This window comes from Haemorhous mexicanus, chromosome 7 (genome assembly GCF_027477595.1).
Source record: "Haemorhous mexicanus isolate bHaeMex1 chromosome 7, bHaeMex1.pri, whole genome shotgun sequence".
Classification (NCBI taxonomy): Eukaryota; Metazoa; Chordata; class Aves; order Passeriformes; family Fringillidae; genus Haemorhous; species Haemorhous mexicanus.
In genome coordinates, this window is record NC_082347.1 from 24151306 (window position 1) to 24174447 (window position 23142).

Sequence of the window (23142 nt, forward strand, 5' to 3'; positions counted from 1 at the left end):
ATAGAAGATGACTAGAATCAATGATCCAAAATTTCCCTTCCAAAACCATGTTACTGGTTCCTTGATCCAATTTTCTGGTACCAAGAGTATTAAAAGTCTTGCCACTTGGGAAATCAAAAGGCTGGGGCAAAAAAGAAATTGTGGAATTTCATTTGCATTTCAAGCTTAGTATTCTGTTTCTAGATGCCAGTACTGTTCAGAGTGGTTTACAGAAACTCAGTGTCTGAGGCGCATTTCCTTTCCCTCCATCTTTCTCCTTCAGAACAAAAGATACTTTTCTCTATTTTCATACATAATGAAAGTGCAACCAAACTATGAACAGAAATTAACACACTTGGATAGGCACCACAAAAGGGGACAACAAATCACTGGAGGAAGTTATGCCCCACCCTTGGTTCAAACGAGCTGTGGCTGCCACCAAAAGCCATGGTTCAATGAGCTTCCAGTCACTCAGTCTGTCCTCCTTTCGTCCCATGCTTTTTGCTCATGGAACTTTACAGAGCTGCACTGCAACTCAGAGTAGGATAGTGAGGTGAGGTAAAACAAACCACTGCTTTAATGCCAGTCACTTCCCTAGGAACACCAGTCAGTGACAGCAGTGAGTCTCTTGACAGGAAAGCACAACTCCCTGACAAGAGCACAGCAAGCTGCTGCCCAAAGCCTAAGTACCAAGTTCTGCTGCATCTAGAAGCAGGGTTACACATCACTGCTGCTGGCCAGTCCTCCCAGCTCACCTGGGTCTACTGACTCAGTCACAGCACCTTTCAGGCAGAGGGGCCACAGAAAAGAAATACAGGCAGCCTTGGGACAGAACATGGCGAAGAAGAGGAGGCGATAGGTGAATGAAACAGGTGGGTCCAGCTATCTTGGAGCTCTGATGCTGCTCCCACACACAGCTCAGCTCTGAAGAGGCTGGGAAAATAAGCAGTCAAAGCCTTCTCCACTCTGTAGCTTCTGGTACACGCCGCCCTTACTGCCCCAGCAGCAACCTCCCAGGTATCTGCACCTTTGGCCAAAGTGGATATTTATAATGGCAGTAGCAGCAGTTGGTTTTAGAGCACTCCTCCTCACAGGAGGTTTCTGCCACGTTCATATGTGTCATGTAGCCTAAGCCTTGACAGCCTGATGTTGACCCTTCTAACCCCACAATCACTTGCTGAAACTTTGTGGACTGTCATGCCCTTCGCATGGAGGAACATCACCTCCAGTGACAAGCCTTGGAGCCATGTGCTTGCGAGTTACTCTGTACAGCCTGACTGGTTGCTTAAAATAGCTCAGTAAAGGTCAATAATTAGTTAATTGTGTATATTGACATTCCTATCTAATGCAATTCACTGAGGTCACGGCATGGCCTTCTGCACTGGTACTCAGACAATCACAGCAATTTTGAAGGTAACAATTCCTGGGATTCCTACAGTTCTCTGAAGGGTTGCCCTCAGGAGCATATACATTTTTTAATATGCATATATGCAGGTGTCCATGCATATATACACATATATGTTCTCATTCTGCCTCCACATGAACAGTGTTATCTATTGGTAAGAGAACTCAGCCTTTTCTTATTACATACTCTTGATTACATGCTGCACACCATAACCCAAAAAACCAACCCTGCCTAAGAAAATAAAGGCATCTTTGAAGTGAGCCATAGTGAACACGCCAATGGCTCAGGCATATTTCAAGATAACCTGCTTATCTGAGATGACACTTCTGGGTATAGTTGCTGTTGTCCCACTCTAGGCTGCACTTCAGTAATAGCAATTAAATCTCATTTTAAATAACAGGGCCTGTCACATCCTAAAAACTTTATTAAATTATTCATTGAAGGTAAAAAATTAGAAATGAATCCTGTAGAATTTTTCAACTGATTGGAAGTCTAAAGGAAGCAAACAAAGGTTTTCCCCCATATGTCATTTCTAGGTGCCACATGATTAGGAATAATACTGTGACCCTACTACTTGTGCTACAAAAACATCTAGAAGTTTCAGCTAAGGATCTGGAACTAACATACAAAGAACTATCCACATTTAATAATAGAACACAATTCTCTTTTGTGCAGACAAAGAGTGAAAAGAAGCTCAATTTTAAGTCTTTCATTGGGAGAAACTACAGAACAAGGAGCTTCAGGCAAATACAAATTTAGCAATAGAGCAAGGAGTGAAACACTCCACAACCCAAATTTCAACCTGGCATTTTGATTACGGGCTTGCCTTTATTTTATGTGCTCTTGAGTGCTTTCAGCAAGTACTGTGTTCCATGTACGTGCTGGCTGATGGCTCTTGCTAGAGTGCACTGCACTTCCACAGTCTCTGAAGCCCATCTGTGGAGCAGATGCCAAAGGAGGCCTTCAGCAGCACGCCAAGGCAGCAGTGCAAGGAGACCAAACTGGACAAACCTGACACCTGAGATAGGCAGAACTGGCCACCTATGGACAGACTGGGGGATGTGATGGGCAGACAGCCCTGCTGACAGGCTGGTTTTGAAAGCTTTTATACCAACATGGCAGGATCTACCATCAGCAACTTCTGATCTTCTCCAGTAAGTTCTCCCTACCAGATTCATGCCATATTGACTTCCAGAGCATATTAAAATCAAGTGTCTTTAGAGAGGGTTAAGATAAATTATAGAAATGGAGAGTGGTTAAAAAACTGCAGAGGAGATATGGGAAAGAGGCATCTGAAAATTCCAGGATGATCAACTCCACCATGTAATTTTGGCAACAATTTGATAGGAACCAGCAGTCAGCTGCTGGAAGAACTTTCTTCCATACTTTATATAATGTATATGACTATAATTAAAACTACATCTAGCAACTAGAAGCAAAACTAAAGTCAGCTTTCCCTTATTATTTCTAAAGAAATCTAAAGGAGGATTGTGTAAGGAACTTTTCTCTAGAGATTCCAGAGCTAAAGATACCAGAGAAAGGAGGCTATCTATCCCTCCAAAATCTCCCCAAGAATAATACAACCTGCCTATAGCACAGGATTAATGTTGACTAAACCTCGTAACAACTACACAGGTTCTGCAGGGAGAAGAAGAAAAAATTACTTATGGCTTTTTGTCTTTAAAAATCTTCCTGAAAATAGCTTGACTGGACTGAGGGAACAAAAGAGGAAAGGAAACCCCTGCAGGTTCCTCCTTAATGGGGTGCCCTCATACCTATATGTAAGAACCCAGCCCCAGGAGAGGGAATTTATCACAGCACAGGGAGACTATCACATTCCTTACAAACATGACTGCACTGTGCTCCAGCATGAGATTACTTGCTCTCGTACCCAGGAAAAGAATATACTTTCATCTTCAAATTATACAAATTTTCATGTATTTTCCTTCCCCAGTAACTCAGTAGAAGAGTTTTTTTAAAGCAATGTGTATTTCCCTACCCCCAGGCTCATGTACCTGAATAGGACACCTCTGAGAAACATTTTTTTCAGTAAGCCTTGGTCATCTGATAGACTACAGGATAGCTAAGTTCTGCAACTGAAAAACCTGGACTACTTTTCTACAGACAAATGCTCACTGAATCCATTAAAGCTTCAGGCAACAGTGGACGTGTGTATTCATATGCTTTTCTAAATCTGTTCCAAGCTGATGAACAGCTAAATGGATTTTAAATTTCATAGCAAGCTTAGGCTACTACTTTGTGTCTGCATTGGCTGCTATTCAGCCTAAGAATAATCTAATACTTTACAGCATGCTTCTGTTCAAAAGATAAAACTATACAGGCCTTCAGAAAAGACAAAGCATTTACATTTTTTAAGGAGTTCACTTTTGATTCCTTTGCTGTGATCCCAGTGTTAGCATTTTCAAACTTTATCCCTTGGAGGGCTATGAAAATAAGACTACGAAGTGCTTCCCCTTTACATTAGAACCAACCTTCCAAAGCAATCAGATGACAAGAACAGCACAGAGATGACCTGAAGGTATTTCCAGACATCACATCATCAGTTTCAGGATATATCAGATACTTTAAAGGTAAACAATACCACTAATTTGAGAATAACTATTTAGAGACCAGCTTTGTAAGTGACCTCATTTCATCTGCTTGTAAGCACAATTCCTTTATCTATGAACTGAGGGCATGAATTACCACTACTGTGAAAATCTCACTTTTAGCAGCTCCCAGTGACTAGCTGTGTGTTAGGGTCAATTTCTTTTATATTTAGAGGACAAAACTTCTATAAAGCTTAATTATTTCTCTGTGGGGCTTGAATGATGAAGGCACTTCACAGCAATCAGTGGCTGCTTGGAAAAAATGCTGGCTTAGGGTAAACAGCTGAGATGTGGATCTGGGCTGTATTCCCTTGTGCCAAGTGGGGTTGTTTCAATCATCATCAGTGCTGTTTATGTGTCTGAACAGGGCAAGTTGGGGAAAATGGGCTGTGTTCTAGTCCCATGACTAAATCAATTAAATCTGCCTTCAATGTTTTTTTATAATTTAAAAACAAATATAAAAGATTTCAGAAATTTAAATGTTTCATATGTAGCAGATTTAAAAGGAGTGTTTGAAATATATATACCAAAAAAGCAAAGAAGGGTCTGGCAGAACACCACATCCCCCAGTGTGCAACATACTGCACACTGCCTAATGACACCATATGAAGATCCTCCTACATCTTATTCCCTGCTCCTTTTTCTGCTCTTTCTGGCCTCCATCCCGAGCCAAGTATTCAGGTGATTGCTTTTGCTTGTCTTGGCCACATGTACTAGCATCTCTTCTGCCTCTTGTAGCATCTGCCTCTTGGAGAAGTGCCCTTCTGCCCCTTTCTCCTGAGGGACAGCTCCACCTGGCCCCGACACTGGGGGTCTACATTCAGAGAGGTCCTGCTACCTCTACCAGCTGATTACATTTTCAGTAGCACCATCTGTCTGCCTCCCTCCCTGATCACTTTAAGCCCATGGGCATTGCTTTCCTTGGTCACAATGAGTAACACAGCATCCTCTCTTGGCTGACGGCTGAGTTCTGACTCAATCCTTTCCACTCAAATTGCACTGTGCAACTGAGAGCAGTGGAAAGATACAAGTAATAATCACAGCGGGTTCATAATGACATATCAGCACTAGTAAGGCTTTGATTCAAGTGTCAGTGCCAAGAATTTGTAGCACATTTGCTATGATGCTGTGCTGTAAGCTACAATTGGGTGGGAAAAAGCTGAAATAGTTATGCAGAAAGCATGACCATTATTTCTGTACACACACACAGACACTTCAACACATCTGGAAATGCAGCATGTAATTGATTTAACCCAATTTTGGTTAAAAAGTTCCTCTTAAAATGGTGTCGGATCAACAAGTCCTGTGGATTTCAGAAAGGGCTATAGAGGCAGCCAAGCATTTCTGTACTTAAATGTGTACCCAATCTGCCTTATTGGCCAGGTTGCTATGGTATTCTGCAGAAAAAAATGAGCCCTTTCCTAATAAAATTCACAACTAAAGAAAAATTTTCCATGTACTTAAGCTTCCATGCAGCATTCCACTACTACAACGTTTCGTGATTTGTCATTTGAAATTGCATGCAACAGCCAAAACACCTGTCAACCACAAAATAATTGTTGCAGTTTAGCACTGAACTGCCTGGATGCACAAGGCAGTGTTCAGACAGGCAGGCAAATCAGGGGCTGACTTCACTGATGGGGCTTTTACCCCCTGCCCTTGTTTGAACTTATCTCCAGAGTGGAGAAGGTGCACAGAATGGATCAGGCAGAGCTGACACAAGAGCAGTAAGAACATAAACACCTCTGGGAAGCTCACTTTGCAACCAAAAACTCTCCTGATTAAACTGGCAAGACTGACTTTTGAACCCCTTGAGAACTTTAGCTTTTGCAACACACAGCAATCATGTTGAACGTTTCAGCACTTCAAGATGAATGTAAATATTGATGTCTCACTTGCCAGCACTCCCAGGCAGAGCTTCGCCAGAGTGCAAGGTCTTTCCTATAGCTCTGCCACACTACCAGTTCTTGATGAACTAAGAATGAACTGTGCAAATTCATATGGGTACCACAGTGCTGCTGCCAAAAGGTTTGTGCTGATTTGAGACACTCTGGGAAAAGTACAATGATACTTAATGGTAAAACTACTATCTCTGCTGAACAAAACCTGATAATCCAATTAAAGATCCCTAGGAAGATAAGAACCAGGGAAAAAAGGCACAAGCATAGTCTCATTTTAGAAAAACCTACATGACTATTTATACTCACACAATTTTATTTCAAAACCCCTTATATGAATGCACATTTTCTGATGCCAGAAGCAAAATGATCTCTTATCAATCCATGATAACAACACCTACGGCTTGGTCAATACCTTGTGCACCAGGCAGTTGCCCTGCTCACTGTTTAGGACACCAAGTAATCCTGTCTTTTGACTCCAAAGTGAAAATGTCTGTGCCTATATAAACCATATATTACATGCAGACATATCTCTGCTGCAGATAGTCATGAACAGTTCCCTAGATTCAGAAGTACTCACAATTCTTATTATGTTGCAGCCATAATGACTCAGTCTTTCATGAAAAGTAACTACAAGCAGCCACTTAAAACTGTGGCAACAAAGAATTGAAGCTTATACACCCCATGAAAAGTACTGTTCAACCAGCACAGCCTTGCTTGAGTGAAGGCTTTAAGCAATTGTACTTGTGTAAGCAAAATGTTGTCATGCTTACAGCTAATAAAAAAATCTTATGTGCAATGCAGAGGTAGGGTATGTATTGCAATAATTATCTTGGACAGAAGATACCTTTTTCCTAATGGCATAACAAAGCAATTATGCTTTGGATGTGCCCACTGGCTATGCTGAAGAATGACTAGAATGGGTGGAGCATCATGCTTGCCTTACATGACCAGGCTATGTAAAATCAAACATTTAAAAATACTTACATAGTCATGTCCTGATTATAGGCTCATGGTACTTAAAATAATTTGGTGTTGAAGTAACAATTGAATAACATTTAACCTCATATCTTACATGTGTTATGGGATGCAGAGCAATACATATCTTACACAGCTTTATCTTACAAAACAACATACTTAAGTGATGTTTTTGGAGCCACTTTCCCTCCAAGATAAGATCTCAGACATCTGTCATCTATCTTGCTCCTATCAAGCTAAGGAGGCTGACAGTGCGAAAGAGAAAACCTACTGTAGCTTCCATTTTGTTTGACCTGTAAAGAGAGTCTACAAAACAGCAGAGTTCTAATGTTTCAGGAGTGACTATCAATGACAGGCATAAAAAGCATTTTCTACTGGTCACATCATCACACGTATCACCCAATTCTGAAATGAAAGAAATCCCAGAATCCCCAAGTTTATCAAGGACTGAGTTACATCGAGCAACATACCTTTGAGATGTTACTAGAGCGGCTCACGGAATGCCCCAAAGCCTTCTCATTCTGAAAGAGCAAGAACAGGATCACTGCAGCAACAAGTCACAGTTATGAAAATACTTAAGAGCTGGCATTAGAAATCAAATTCCATGGACACAGTCTTACAGCTGGGGCTTTTAAGGATGTTGCTTCTATTGACATCAGCCTGATTTGCAATAATCACTGAACTGCTTTGTCTGTTTAACAAGGTATTACCTTGCAGAAAATCACATAGGCAAGAGATGTACAAACTGACAAATACTAAAACAGTTCTTTTCTCTGAGGGTAGTGTAAGGTCCTTTACTTAGATGGCATCTATTTTGGAAAGGATACTTCTCAGTATCATGAAGACCTGCTTCATCTACATTTAAAGGCAAACATCCAACCCCTAAAGCTGAAAGCTCTTGCTTAATGCAAAACAACAATTATCATAGTGATGACTAGAAATAATTGTGAATAACCACATGCATGTTACTTCAGGATACAGGGCAGAATCACTGAGGAATTTCCTTTCCATACAGAACTTGGAATTAAACTGGAAATATCATACAAGATGGGAATGTGGAAGCTGCAATTCTCAAAAGTCAACTTAGCAATGATTGCACCTGTTATTCACTTTTCAGTGTGTAGACCCTGACACATAAGGATGACAATCTTATCTCCTTCAAAAATTAACCATAGGTTTCAGCAAGATATTTCATCCTTTAAGATACCTGGTTTCTGAACATCAGTTCACTGTAACGGTAACTGGACTCAGTTGCTTCACTTGGAAGAGCCTAGAAATTGCTTTGAAAAACTTTTCTGAATAAAATCCAATGAAAAATAGTTTTTCCTAAACAAGCACTACAAACAGAGCAAGTCATAACATTCAGTTATGGATCTACATTCCTCTAAGTTTGTAAAGCTGGGATGCAGGAGGCTTGAGATTTAAACCCTCTGATAAAAAGGCAAAATTTTCCCTGTGGGCTCTGTGCTAGATAAGGGCTTCTAGAATTGCATCCTTTTGCTTGGGATTTTAGGAAACAAACTTTCACATTGATTCCTGAAGAGAATTACATTGATTCCTGAAGAGAATTAAACCTAACAGAGACACTTTTCATTGACAGCACTTTCTTCTAGTCTTCTGGGCAGTGACTGAACAGACAGAAATTGAGATCAGAAGCCCTACATCTATAACAAACAGGGACATGAAAATTCCCTGTCAGTCAACTGCTGTTAGTCCTAGGTCAGCACACTGGTCTCAGACCTCCTGCCTATAGTTTGCTACAATTCAAGTGACCCTTCAATGACTAAAGTCCACATGAAGTCAGCCTGACTGGCTGAGCATTCAGATGCTACTCCCAAACTTTTGATATCCCTGTGCTCCCAGATACTTCTTCCTACAGTGCATCCTCCACAGCAACTTCAAACCTTTTGGATGAGAAAGGTGAACCATAAAGGCATAAAACTTTAGCATGTGCTTACAAAAGCAGGGTGTCCCTTCCTTACACCACCAGCTGCCTCTCAACACAGTCCCGGGCACTCTGTCAGTTGACAGATAAAAACTGCATTTCCTTCATTAAAAACATGAAGAAGCAAATACAGTGCACTGAAATGTCCTTTAGGAATCTGAGTATCTAGAAGAAAGTGAAATAGTATTTCTGAAGAAAAGGGGAAAAGTGGTTAGGGAACACCACATGCCAGTTTTGACCGACTGCCAAAATAAAAATCAGCAAGTATCAGAATGCCAGATTTGTACACTGCAAGGCTGAGTTTGATTTTTGAGATGACTGTGAGCTTTTGTTACATAGATAACAGTATTCCTGAAACACAAACAAACACCCAAAGACACTCAAAAATATGGACATAATGCTTATGCAAAGACTAATGTTGGACAGGACTACTGCCAGAACCTGTATGCAAGAACGGGCTCAAAACATAAGGGACAGCCTAGCTGATTTCATCAAAGGCACTGTAACCATAGCAACAGGGCAAAAAAAAAAGTTCATTGAAGCTACAGGAGACAGGAGGAAGAAAAAAGGGGGCAGGAACATGTTCTCAAGCTATGACGGAAAGAGACAACACAAGTTGGCAAGCACAAAGACTTGCCACTGCCTGTGTGTGAGGTGTGGGGGAAGCAGGCTGGGCTTGGCCTTCTAGGGATGTGTGGGAAGCAAACAGAGCAAGGCTACATGCAACAAGGGAAAATGACAGCAGAGAGTGACACCCTTGGGTGAGAAGTCTCCCCAGAACAAGACAGGTGACAGTCTCAAACCCAGCTTGAGGTGTCAAAGACAAGGATGAAATTAAACAGAGCAGAGGTTTCTTCATGTTAACTCAATTCCCCCCCTCCAAAACTCCTGTCCAGCTGAAGAAGATGCTTGTAAGGGAGCATGACTGAACTTACACAGGCACCTGCTTTGAAAAGGATGTGCTAAAATTCAATAAGCATCACAGGCTGGAAGACAAGACCTGTATTTGCACAACACAGTAGATGATGCAGAGTAAACACACTTTTAGCTGCTGCCACAGAAACTTGTCTCTCTGCCTCTGCTCCCAGAACTGATTTTCTCTGATAGATGCCAGGAGCCTCGAAGAGACAGATGCACATATTATCTTTATTCATCTACTGTTGGAAACATACCTATCAGAGGTTTCAGTCAGAAGATGACTGCAAACAATCGGTTTTGTTATTGAAAAAGTGACCATTTTAAAACAAAATTACAGTCTTGAAAAGTATTCCCATAAGGGCTACAGAATGCATGCACACATATATTTAGGAATCTGTGATATTCCTAATGGACTCCTAAGCACCTAAGTGCTTTATAACATCTCTGTTTCTTAGCCACACAAAGCAGGTACATCCGTAACATCAACAGGAAATTCACTACAGTAGATTTTAATAGCAGGCACAATTAATGAGTAACAGAAACATTAAACAGATAAAATCTATTTTAAAGGCAAAAAAACAAATCTCACTTTTCACTTTATATCCATCAATGGTACATCAGCCCTGGGATCTTTTTATGCACAAATTAACACTGACATGGGAATGGCAAGGCTAAGCTTCCATGGTACTATCACTCTCAACAAATAAAAAAGTTCAGAGACTATTTCTAGTATGTTCCCACTGCACAGTAAGACATATTCTGGTTGGTAACCAGAGCTCCAAACAAGCTGTCCTTCCCTCATGCAAAAGCATTAGGCTTTGCACTTGAATAAAAGATCCAGACAAAAGCAACATCTGCAAGCAAGGACCCTACAATTATCACGAGCTAAAGTGTCACTCTCCTTTAGCAATTCAGTTTTTCTGCATGGAAAAATGGGAATCCTGCCTTTTGAAGGCATCCTCCTCAACTAGAACCACCTGGCAGGTGTTTAAAAAAACAAACAAACAAATCCCACCCAAATAGGAAAAAATTACCGGCGCAACTTGTCACCTCTCCTGAGCAATTCACAGGCAGTTGCTGTCCTGAGGTCCCCAGCAGCTAGTGTGGCTCTAGAAAAATGACTGAAAAGCAGAAAAATTGCTACCCAGTCCTCTGGATGTGCTTGCTTGCAATTGCCAGAATCCTCCTCCCAGCTTTCCTTTCTTTTTCTACCTTCCCCTTGAATTTGCTCCCAACTGTGAGTGACAGAGCTGCCTTTTTCCTTCAGCAGTTGCTTCAGCTCATATCTGCCTTTCTTCAGGGCTCTACACCTTGCCTTCTCCTTGTTGCCTAGCTTGTTTTCCCTTCTGCCACCATTCCTCAGCTGCATGCCAAAAGGAGAAGACAACAAACAGACCAAATGGCTTCAATAGCAAAGTTCAAGGAAGTGAGGAATTCAAAAACAGGCCACGGCCCTTGGGGGTTTGGGGAGGCAGGTCAAGGAGGCTAGCAGATCACAATCAAGAAATAGAACTGAGAAGCAATTCAAAGAACCAGGCAAACACAGCAGAGTGCAGAAGTTAAACAGGAATCTCTTGCCCATGTCTGCACCCCAGTGTGGACAGAAGCACCATGGGCTCCATCTCCCGCCTGCCTCAGGAGCAGCTTCCATGGATGCGTCCAACAGGATGCAAACTTGTCAGGCCCACAGGTCCCTACTTGTAACAAATACTTGTTGTGCACTGCTCTGTGCCTGGCTTTGCCAGTTTGGTCCTAGGATTACAAGAGCAATGCTTGTATTCTTTCTTGCCTCTAGCCAGATGGTGGATAAGGTGAGAACAGCCTTCTCTTCAAAAAGGCCCTCTTCTCCATGGCTTTGTTCAACGTACCATTTTTCTGGGTTTTGCATTGCTTCGCTTTACTTCCAAAGACTCTGCAAAGTGTCTCCTATCCTGGATAACCTGCATCTCCAGCTGCTATTTCAAAATGGACATCTGACCGCCATCTTCCTTCTTTAACCGTCTGAGCTAGAAAATGATACATATGTTTTCTTCTTGATGACCAAAGGCTGCCTCATCTGGAAGCACAAATTTTTATTTCTGTACAAGACCATCAGTCTGGTACACTTCACTAAAAATATATCAATTTGCACACTTTTTACAGGCATGTGTGATGGGCCCAATTTCAAACAAAGAAAATAGACTTCGAAGTTTGGCACCCAGCATGTTTTACTGATGTTCTTATCTTGCTGTTGCCAGACAACCTGCCTAAAATCGATGCACGACTTTATGTGATGCAACACAAAAAAATGAATCCTTCCCTCGGGGAACAAATTCTATGAACTACAAAGATGTGATCCAAAAATACACACCTTTCTTGATAATGGAAGCAGTACACATTAAGCTTACAGCGAAAATGCCATTTCAAACAATTTTGTGTATTTAACAGCAGAAAGAAAGAGACAGGCACTGAGGAAGTCTGCAATTATAAACACATTAAAAGGAATAACATTCTATCTTTTACAAAGTAATTGCATTTAATGCAGCTGCTGGAATTCTCATGGTACACTAAACATGTCAATATGCCAAATCAATTGACTATTTTAAACATTCACCGATTAAAACACCCTCCAGGCAACTGGTAACTTGGAGGCAAGAGGAAGCCTGCATCCTGGAGAGCCTGTGAGAAGAGCTGGCCGTTCCCCGTGTCTGCAGGGCCCTGCAGGTGCCAGGCCATGTTTTGGCACCTGCTCCTTGGGGAGGACAGCAGCTGCAACTTGGGCCTGACACACGGGTCTGGATCACAGCCCCTGCTCATCTAACATGGTCCACAAAGCTGCTTTTATCTTCAACTCATGCCACCAAAGTATACTACCAAAATAGTGAATTAATCTCCTAGCCCAGCTTACAAAGGCCTCCTGAATCTAAAACCAGGTTCAGAACAACACTAGAAAACTGTCTATTGCCCAAAGAAAGCTTGATACTTCAAGTAGTTTCTATATTACTCAAGGATTTGACTTTCTTTTCCTCCCTTTACATCTTACTGTAACATGATTGCTTATTAATCTATTTCTGACTGCATGGATCGTAAGGGCAAACAATGTTCCCAAGAGAAATTAGAGAAATCACTTCCCAAATGATGCTGGGAAAGGGCTCAGGGTATTTTTGTTACCATTTAACATGATATGGCTGAAAGCACATGACAAAAGAACTCTTGAAAGCGCACTTGTAGATATGATACCCATTTAGCAATACCTAATCAGTACAGACCAGCTTTTTCCTGAAATTTTATCTTTGCATTTTTATTAGTGCAGTCATCAAAATATTCTGCCTTAAGCATTTCAAACTCAGTGTTAAATGATCACAAACATTTAGGCAAATGATCAACTAGGGCCTACAGATGCCATTAAACTCACCGAGCCAAACACTGGTTAGAGTGAGATCCTTGTAAGACTCTAAATTGTGATGTTCTAGAAAGTTTTATTCATGTTACATTCCTAGCAACATTTGTTTGTAAGTTCAGACAACTCACTACAAATAGGGTCTAAGAAAAGCAATATATTCAGCCACCCTTAAAGAAAACACTGCTCTGGAAAATGAAATATTATTCACACCTAAGGGAAAAAGTACTTTTCATTTAAAAGACAGAGCATTTGAACTGCAGAATGAGAATCTTTTAAAGCATAAATGTGCTAATAAAATTTTTTATTAAATGACTCTTCAGAGTTCCTGACTAATTATCCAGTAAACTCCAAATATGTTGACTGACTATACACCACCAAAAAATTAAAGAACATGCATGTGTGAATGCCCACATTTACATACCTTTACGATTTTTAATTAAAAAAATTCCACTCCCCTGCCCCTCTTAGAAAAAAACCTACAAAACTAGAGAAAGCACATAGACAGCCATCTACCTTTTCTTTCCTCAAAACTCACCCTGATACGAGAAACAAAGGCAAAAAAAAGGCAAAAACCTCTTGAGAGGTAGCAGGCTACCCTAACCAGTAAGCCAAGAGCATTTTATATCATTTTGTCAAGAAAGCACGGTTAGTCTCACACAGGGCCTCTCCTGATGCTATGGGATGCAGCCAGCTAGTGTGAGTCCAGAGTGGGCAGCCTGGGACTAGGGAGAAGAGAAGACCACTCCTGGGCACAGCATCATTCATGGGCACCCACTGGTGTTGTGCACTGTTTGGTGCTGCGAACACTTAAAGTCACTGCACTCCTACAGGACAGTGCACAGCAAGAACCTGGTAAGGCAGGGCTTTGAAACACCTGCCTGCACCCCCAGCCTCCTATGCCACTGTTAACCACACCCTCCCACAGCCTGGCTCAGCAAGACATTTTCTGCAACTGTGAATTTCAGGGCTTCCTGCAGAAATTCAGAGCTGAAGAAGCCAAGGTATGATATCTCCTGCTTTTACACGTCTGTCTGTCAGGGCCACTCTGCTTGCTCACAGCTGTGTGTGAACAACAGTGACTCGAGATGGCCATTTCTCACTGACCAAGAAATCCTGTGATTTGCACAGTGCTAGAAGCTGCAAAAGCACACAGGATTTAACACACTCTAAATGTACTTCCAGCCATCTGGGCACACTGCTGGCTCAATGACTGACTGAGTCACTATGAACACTCTGACCGGGAGAAAAGTATTTCAGTAGCTACAAGTGGTAGTAAGTAGTTTTAAAAACACTAATTTACCTTAAGGCATGAGAAACAGAGATGAAAAAATTGCACTAAGAGTCAGCTAGAAAAACATGTCTACCTTTGCACATGGAAATCTACATTTACTACACAATCATCTGGGAGAAGCAGGAACACATCTTAAAGAACCCCTGTGCAGGAAGGGACAGCTGTGCAGTGCTTACACTGTGCAACACTGAAGCCAATGAAGCCCTGTTGGCTAAATTAAGCAGGGATGACCCAGCACAGTAGGGTCATCAACCTGCAGGCCAACACACAGTAAAAGGAAAAGAAAAAAATTATATTTTTCTTGAGCAGGTGGTGTGGATACAGAGTATGGTGCCTGAAGCTGGAAAGGGGATGCTCCGTGTGGGCACCCTCAAAACCCAAAAACCTAGAAGACAGCAGAAGACTATCCGAGGCAATTGGATGGGAGACTTACAAAGCCTACCAGCTGGAAAGAAGAAGCCTTCCAGGAGAGCACTGCCCTTCACCCATTTGGGAAACTCAGCATACACACTGTCTAATAAGGAGGGCTGAGGCTTCTGTGTGTCTGAATGAGCCAAATGCCAGCAGCTGCGTAAGAACTAAATTTACCACTACAGTCCCAGGAACGCCTGCATTTTCTGCTAAAATAAAATCTCTGGGCCATTAGCCTATTGAAACAGAAGCTTTTCCACTTAACTGAAGACATTTACTCATTCTCTTTCTGCAACTTTCATGCTCCAGTTCCAGTGAAATCCTGCTCGGTCTCAGAGTTTTTTATGGAAACACACATGCATCAGCTCAAAAGTACTGATATTATGCAAGTAGTATTAAGCAATTCACTTCTTTGGGTTCCTCTGTCTCACTCATTTATTCCTATGAAACAGAAAGGGAACTGCAGTTGTGGAGTGTGCTGGCTGACCTACTAGGGACAGTGCTGCATTCCTGCATTGACACAGCATTTTGTGAAGTTTACTTCCCAAGAGGAAAGGTTATAACTAAGTCTCGTACTCACATTAAATCTCCTGCTCTTTATTTATCTAAAGCTTTGAGTGAGGACTTCTTTTGTCACAGGAAATTGCATCAAAGTTATTAGGAAAAGTGTATTAACTTATACAAGCTGACTTTTGTCAAATTGCCTTTAAATTTATCCCCACCAAAGCTAGATTTTAAAAACTCAGTTTCCATCTTTTCTATGCTCACTACTCTACACATTCATTATCTGCAGAAATCACAGTAGCAATCTGTGAAATCTACAGCTGGTTTAGAAAACAATACATATTAATAAAACATATAATTTTTTATTTTTTGAATTAACTTTTAAAACATCACAAAGAACCACTGAATAATTAAAGACCTTTTTGTATACTTGCTGCAAACATATATAATCACACCTTTAAGGGAGGCTGTTTTCTCTTAGCCTTTACACCTCTAATTGAGTGAAAAGCTGAAACAATGAAGGAGGGGCTTCACCACTGGTACTAGAATCCAGCAGAGATTTCCTCTGGGGGTAGGATCCTCAGTTTGCAAGTTTTGGATCTGGAGCATCACACCAACCACATGCTTACTGATCCTTTTACAACAAAGTTCTGATCCAGAACTGAAACTTCTCAGACCACACACCCCCTGCCCCAAAAACCTATTTCTGATTCCTCTTAGTTTTAAAAACACAAAAAATAAAATTACCCCTGAACATAAGTACCATCCTTCCAGTTTGAAATGACTTCTGAAGTATCTTCCTAGAGATGGAAGAAAAGTAACTACTGCTTTGGAAATCCATTTTCTTAAAAGCCAAATCCCAGGCAAGCAATATTGTGTATGTGGATGTTACAAAATGGAAAAAATTCTCTCTCAGATTTTAGTTTTAAAGGGACCCTTCAGAAGGCATCCAGCAAGAAAAAAAAAAAAATGCTAAGCATTCTCTAAAAGACAAAACAGATGAATTGGCAGAACAAGCACTGTGGGAAAAGGCAGGAGCATAGGGGGAAGGATTAGATGCTGCTGAGCTGCATCTTGCAAGTGCAGGCAGTGAGAGTGATCAGACAGTACCATGGGATAAGGATGCAACCTGCACGAACAACTGGACTGTGCTCTGAAATACAGAGACTTAAATGTATAAAGACTCAAACCAGAACACTGTGGCCCACATTCAGACTCCACTATATTTAAAATTCACAGTTTTTGTGTTTCAGTACAAAGTAACCAAACATGAGTGATATTGATGTGAATTTGCAAGGAAAAGCTAAGGGTTAGATACGTTTATTATTTTTTGCATTTTAACTGTTTGCTTCCCTTTCACCATTCCTTACACATATGTGCTTGGCTTTGAGGGAGTCACAAATGTCACTGTGTTTTCATAGGCATCCAGGAGGAAATTCATAGATGAGATTAAATGATTCTTTAGGTCAGGCAAGACCTGAGACTGACGAGCAGGGATTCCTGCAACAAAACAAGCATCATGAACAATGGGAATCAACTTGAAGGAAAATGCATTTACAACTGATCAGAAGGTAACAGTTCACCCTGCAGTTATGACAGTTTCCTATTACCCTGACACTTCAAATTTTAATAATCCTCCAAACAGGGAGATAGAGATATTTAAGTATCAGGTGTGGAAAAAGTCTGTGGGTCTTTGGACATAATCCCTGTAGGACTCCCTTGTTTAATGCATAGAAGTGAAGAAAACATCTCATCTCCAGTGAAAAGTTGTGGGGACAAACCTCTTCCAGTCACTTAAAACTCCAAGTTTTAGAACCTCAAAGTAGTGAAATAGGCAGTCTTATCTTGCAGATAAGAACAAAGTAGCATAACAGAGAGGTAAATATTAAAGGCAAGAAGAGTTCAAAGAAACAAATGGCTAATTTTCTACAGAGATGCTCAGAAAAGCTGATAGTTTGCTTGAAGGGTTCCTTAACATGATCTAGTACCCAAAATGACAGAACAAATGACATAAAAAAGAGGATGTAAAACTGGAAGAACCTCTCTTAGTACATTGATGTATTTGGGAAACACCCACATTATCCCTGAAAATCAGGCTGTACTACAGGATTGAAACTTTGGTGCACAGTGCATGTGATTTCTTATATAGCACCTTTCCTCCAAAATAGTATTCCCCCTCTAGAGGAAATACTGCAGTTGTTCAGTGTGGAGCAGCACTAGGGAGCAGCTCAAGACAAGAGCAGAACAAGATGATACCTGCGAAAGAGACATGATGAGGCCCGTTGGCAATTTACAGCCTCTTTCAAAACACACACCTGGAGTTTGATATCAGTGTCCTGAAGCAGGCAAATGTGGCAGTGACTTGGCAGAAGAGAAACCTGAGGGACAAGGAAGTTATGCTGCCCTGAGTGAAATTCACCCCTATTTGTACTATTGCTGTACACAGTGTTGCTCCGTGTCACATCCAGCAGCTGTGTCCTCTTACAGGCACGTGGCTGAACAGCATGTGTGGTTTGCACAGGACAAGTTTCATGTACACTGAAACAATGCCAAAGCAAGGAGAACATGAGCAGGAGCTCTCCCCTCCATTCTTCTTGGTTGTAGAATGTAAATCTCCAAGCTGGATCTTGTCAGGGCATTGATTTCCACATGGAGTCTCAGACTTCAGGATCTGCTTTAAGAGCTGCCTCCCAGAGCTCACCACCTGGCAAAACACTGACTACTTCTTAGTAACTGCTTCCTTTAAGTCAGTGATGTATTTCATTCCACCAATCTCATTTCACCCCAGAAACTTTTTTATTTGTCCCCACTTGTAAATTTCATCTCAAATTGTCATTGCACTTCCCTGGCTGTATAATGACTTTTAGTTCTCTAAGCATGTGGTCCACAAGCATGCAGAAGGTGCTCCACAATGACCTCATTCCCCTGAATATGGAAGCAAGGAAACTGAGGGTGATGCAAACTGGTATGTGTTCAAAGATGCACAATTTTTTTTTTTTTTTTTTTTTTTTTTTTGCAAGTAAGGCCCCACAGCATAAGGAATCTACAAGCTTGTCCAAAAAAGTTAGGCTTCCTCTAGGTGCTTGAATATTCAAGTTTTTCCAACCTTTGACACATTCAGAAACCCTGCTGCCTGTGCTCCCAGGCACACGGGCATAACTGGAGCATAGCAGCGTAACTGAAGTAAGAGGATTACATTTCAGGAGGGGCATGTTTTGGTGCAAGACTAGAGGCTTATGGAGATGAAAAACCACTTTGCTTCCCAAAGTGACAGGGTGAAACCAGCAAAGCCCACACATAAACACTGCCTTTAAGTTAGCATTGCTTCATATCCTTCAGCAGCAGATACAGTGAGGAGAATGACCAGTGAACCAGTGACCACATCAAGTGCATCTTCAGTCACCACCACTGTCCCCAGCACCATCTTAACCCACATCACATTGCCACTTTGTGTCTCCTTGTGCCTTTTATCACTCTTGAGTCTTCTTAAGATACTGCTCTTCCCATATGAACCTGCCCTTATCTCCTGTCTTTCTGCTGCTATCTATATTGTCTTCCTCTGTATCTTTCCCCACCCCTACAATAACTTGGAAATATTTTTTTAATTCAATGCAAGACATGGAATTTGGGATGCTATACAAAGGAGGATGACTTCCATATGTAGAATCTAGAATGGACAGAAATATAGTCATCTTCATAAAATCTAATCCTGGGTGCAAAGGGGAACTCCTGTAAGCTTTAGAAAATAGGATTGCAATAATTTTTAAATCCAGAAGGATTTTATTTTTCTGCCAGCTAACACTCCTCAGAACTGGAGCTTTAGATTTGGTTTCCAGTTCAGCATACCCTTCTAACAAATACTTACAGATAAGGTGGTTTTATTCCCTGAAAGATATGGAGTTAATCTCACTATACAAGAGTTACAAATACTTGAGGGCTGAGAATGACTGGAACATTCTGTCTGGATGTAATTAAAAATCAGAATACTGTGCCAAATTAAATTGATACTTTCAAGAAAGAAGAGAATTCAGGAGCAGGGCTGTGTGCTGCTCAGCAGTATAACACATGGCAAAAGGCTGGAAATGATTCAGAAACCTTTTAACCCAATACAAGAAAAGATAACTACAGCAATCAACAAAAGGCACTAAGAGGAAAGGATATTGGTGTAAAACCAGGAGGTTTTAATGGGGTAGAAAGACTGCAAGGTGTATTTATGTCAAATGCATTAAAATGCATATACAGACATATATACATATGTATTACAACAAAAAAACTTCACAAACTACATTTTTTTCCATTTAATGGAAAGAATCTGCACTAGAGGGGGTCAAATCAAGGGCTACAACAAACTAAGACAAAGAAACCCTCTCAAAAGAAAAATCTTTCAAGTGTCACCTCAGTTTTAATGACAAGGTAGCTGACTTTATTTGTACCACAGACAACAGCAAAGAAGAAAAGCTAGGCTAGCCACTGAGGAATGGCTGAGGAACTAGGAAGTGCACTTTCTGTATTCTGACCTTCATGGCCTTGGATACTAAACCTTCCCAAAGCTCAGCTGAAAAGAATGGGACAGAGTCAAAGATCCCCTCTGAAAAGCAGTGACAGGTAAAAGTGATTCACATCTAAAAATGGTAAAGAAGAAGACAACTTGCAAAAATGCTCGCATTACAATGAGCAGATTCTCTTCCCACTGCTGATCAGGAGCTCATGTTTCCTTCTTGTTAAATTCACACTTCTTGCTATTGCAGATGCTCTGTTTTCATTTCAGATGTATCTGTGTTCACTCTTCTTTTTCCTTCAGTGAAAAGCATGTTAACATCTTCCCTGGAGTCAGACATGCGAGAAGGCTTCTACTTGTGCTTCTGCAAATCAAAAGCAGCTGCTACATGGCATGGCATGGCAGAAGTGAAAACTCTTCTAGATAAAAAGCAGAAGAGCAAGAAAGGGAAAGGAGGACAGAGCAAGTAATAAGCAATATAATCAGCAATACAACTGAGGAAGAATAAAACCAAAATAGATAATCATCCTCCACCCCTAGTTGTTTGTTTTGCTTTGTTTTTCTAAAGACAGGATGTCTCTTACATTTCTTTTTAGCATTTCACATGAGATATATAGGTCTTCTGATGAGAGACAATTTGCACAAACCATTAATAGTTTGAAGCGTCAAGAAAAACTAGACTGAAGAGCCTTGATGCACAAGCTTTTTCATGGGCTAGGGGAGAGACTATCAGACAGCAAAGGAGAATGCAGAGTTCCTTTCCAACTGTGCCCACCCAATTATTGTCTCTGTTGTACTTTACTTGACTTTGAGATAAATGGGCTGCAGAAATGAGACTGTTAAAACATCCATCCTGCACCTGCTGCATCTCAGAAATCCTTTCACAGAAGAATCCTAGCTCCCACCACTAAGTTTCTTCCAGTTGTCATCTGCCATAATATTATTATAATTTCGTAGGATACACACTTTCTTGATCAAAAGACTGAAATAAAAGACAAAAATCTGAATTTGGGCCAGATTATCACTGCATTTACCTAGCTTGATTTTTCAATATGAATTTGGCCTCTGTTCTGTCTGTTTTTTTTAAAAAGATTGCCTTTCTTGAATTATCACATACATTGTCCTAAGCCTGTTCCTCTCCACACAGGACAGCTATGTACTTTATGCCAGGTAACCAGGAGATAGTCTCAATCTTACCGCTAAAAGGGCTTTGTTCCAGTACAGCTGAGGGAGGCAGAAGAAAGGTTTCTTGTAATGAGCTACATATCTCATTATCTATAACACTACAGTTTATTAGGAGGAGTTGTGTCCTTTTATTTTTAAACCACACTGTGTAGATTCAGGCAACCTTACTGAGAAATTGGCTTGGTCCTGGTACCACTCTTCAACTCTTCTTTACATTTAATACAGCATTTTTGCAGAAGAGAAAATACCCAATGCCTAATTAAGAGCTTTGATAGGGCTGCAGTTTGTTTAAATGCCACAGGTATGTCATGAAAACAATGGTGCAAAATACCAACACAAAACTCCCTGCCTTACACAGCCAGTGAAAGTCTACCAATCAAAATAACCTTTATGGGCAGAGATAATTTTTTTCATTTTTTTTTTCTTTTGCCTATCTCCTGTATGTTTGCCATTTAAATACAGACATTTTGGTAAATCATGAGCCTTCAAAGCACATCTTATGCTTACAGCTGTCCTACCCTTGCAGCCATTAAGTAAAATAGGTAGAAGATGTCTTTCAATTGTGAAAATGCTTTCAGTTGAAAAGCTGATGTGGCAATGATGAGGTATTGTCATCACAACTTGTCACCAAAGTTGGCTGATGAAAAACAACAGGGACAGTTATAAACCACTGTCCCTTAGAAAGCAGCAGCTCCCAAGCTTTGTATGCAAATCCGTTTCAGGGATGCCAACTGCAGCTAAGCTCATGGTTCTTAATTTAAGAGTTTCTGTGCAAATGTAATAACTAACTATAGTAGACTGCAGCACAGATGATCACTAAGACAACTCCTATTCTGACCCTTAACTGTAACCTGGGAAATGAGAAGCCAACAGACTAATTTCACTTGAAACATGGGATATTTTGAGGGAGAACAACATGCAGTCAGTATTCTCACAAAGACCAGGGTGGACGCAGGGCCACAATTATGGAAGAGGGAAATATTAAAGAAAAAGTAAAATAGCAGAAGCAGAGTTCCTAAACAATGCAGATGGAAAACACAGAGATTATTAGTCTAACCAAGATGGCCCAGCCTGGATTTGAAAGAAGAGCTGGTGCCTCAAATAGCCTAAGGTATTACATCTGGTTCTTCAAACTAATCTGACCCCTTTGAGACAGACAAACACTTCTTCCGGGAAGAGTGTTGTTACATTTCAACTTCCTATATTAACTACTGACTGTCAGTTGAGATAAAGTAAGTACACCAGCAAGTCATAAAACACTAATTTTCCATTAGACAGCAAGAGAGAAACTGAAGACAAGTAACAGCAACAAAATTAGTAGTTACTAGAAACCAGATGGAATGGTAAAAACTGCTCAACTATTAACTCAATATCAAGAAAAAGAATGTGTAGTAACACACAGAATGTCTGAATATGGAGACCAACCAATCAAATCAGCATAAGGGAGCTTAAATTCATCGGTTTTGAGATTGCTTCCGGTTACACTAGGCTAAGCTGAGAACTTGGCATTAAATTAGAAAAAGGGAAAAAGAGATCCCCAGAGAAGAGAAACACAAAAATCCATGTTAGCAGCATCTCAGCTGCCCATCAGAAGGTGCCGAAACCAATCTCTCGAAGAACACTCTCCTGCTACCTCTCTTTTGAACTGCCAAACTGTACCACTGAAGAGCTTCAGATTCCCTTTTAAAAATAATAATAATTTAAAAAATCATGCATCTCTACAGTCTTTGCTAGGACCTAGTTCAAGGACTGTCTAGGAATGTGCCAGTTCATCACCAAATTGCCTCTTGAAGCATTACTGGCTCTAGTACTCCAAAGCCAAACTGTTTACCACCTTATAAGCAATGACAATTCAATTTCAGTGAGCTCTTATATACACAAAATCCCCCAAACTCCATTACTCAAGTTTCAACATTATGATATTAGCTTAAAATTTATAAAACAAGTGCATGCATCCCCAGTCACAGAGGCTGAGTATACCAAAATACACGATAAAAACAAATCCGCAGCACTGCCTGGTAACGGCAACAGAGGAAGCAAATCTTAAAAAATACACATTTCAAGCATTACTTAAAATTTGAGTAAGATTTAAAAAACCAAGAAACCTTTATCTACATTATTTTCCTTTCAGTTATGTGC

At 40.7% G+C, this 23142-nt stretch overlaps 1 protein-coding gene across 5 annotated transcripts in view; it reads right to left on the reverse strand.

Moving 5' to 3' along the window:
• MARCHF8 (membrane associated ring-CH-type finger 8) overlaps positions 1-23142 on the reverse strand; it is an 87346-nt gene that overhangs the window by 16792 nt on the left and 47412 nt on the right. For 4 of the 5 annotated variants that reach the window (XM_059851490.1, XM_059851491.1, XM_059851489.1 and 1 more), the window contains one exon: positions 7340-7390. The exons of the other annotated variant lie outside the window; for it this stretch is intronic. In XM_059851490.1, the coding sequence (XP_059707473.1) occupies positions 7340-7390 (51 nt within the window). The remainder of the gene's footprint in view (positions 1-7339; positions 7391-23142) is intronic. 5 annotated transcript variants of the gene reach the window in all.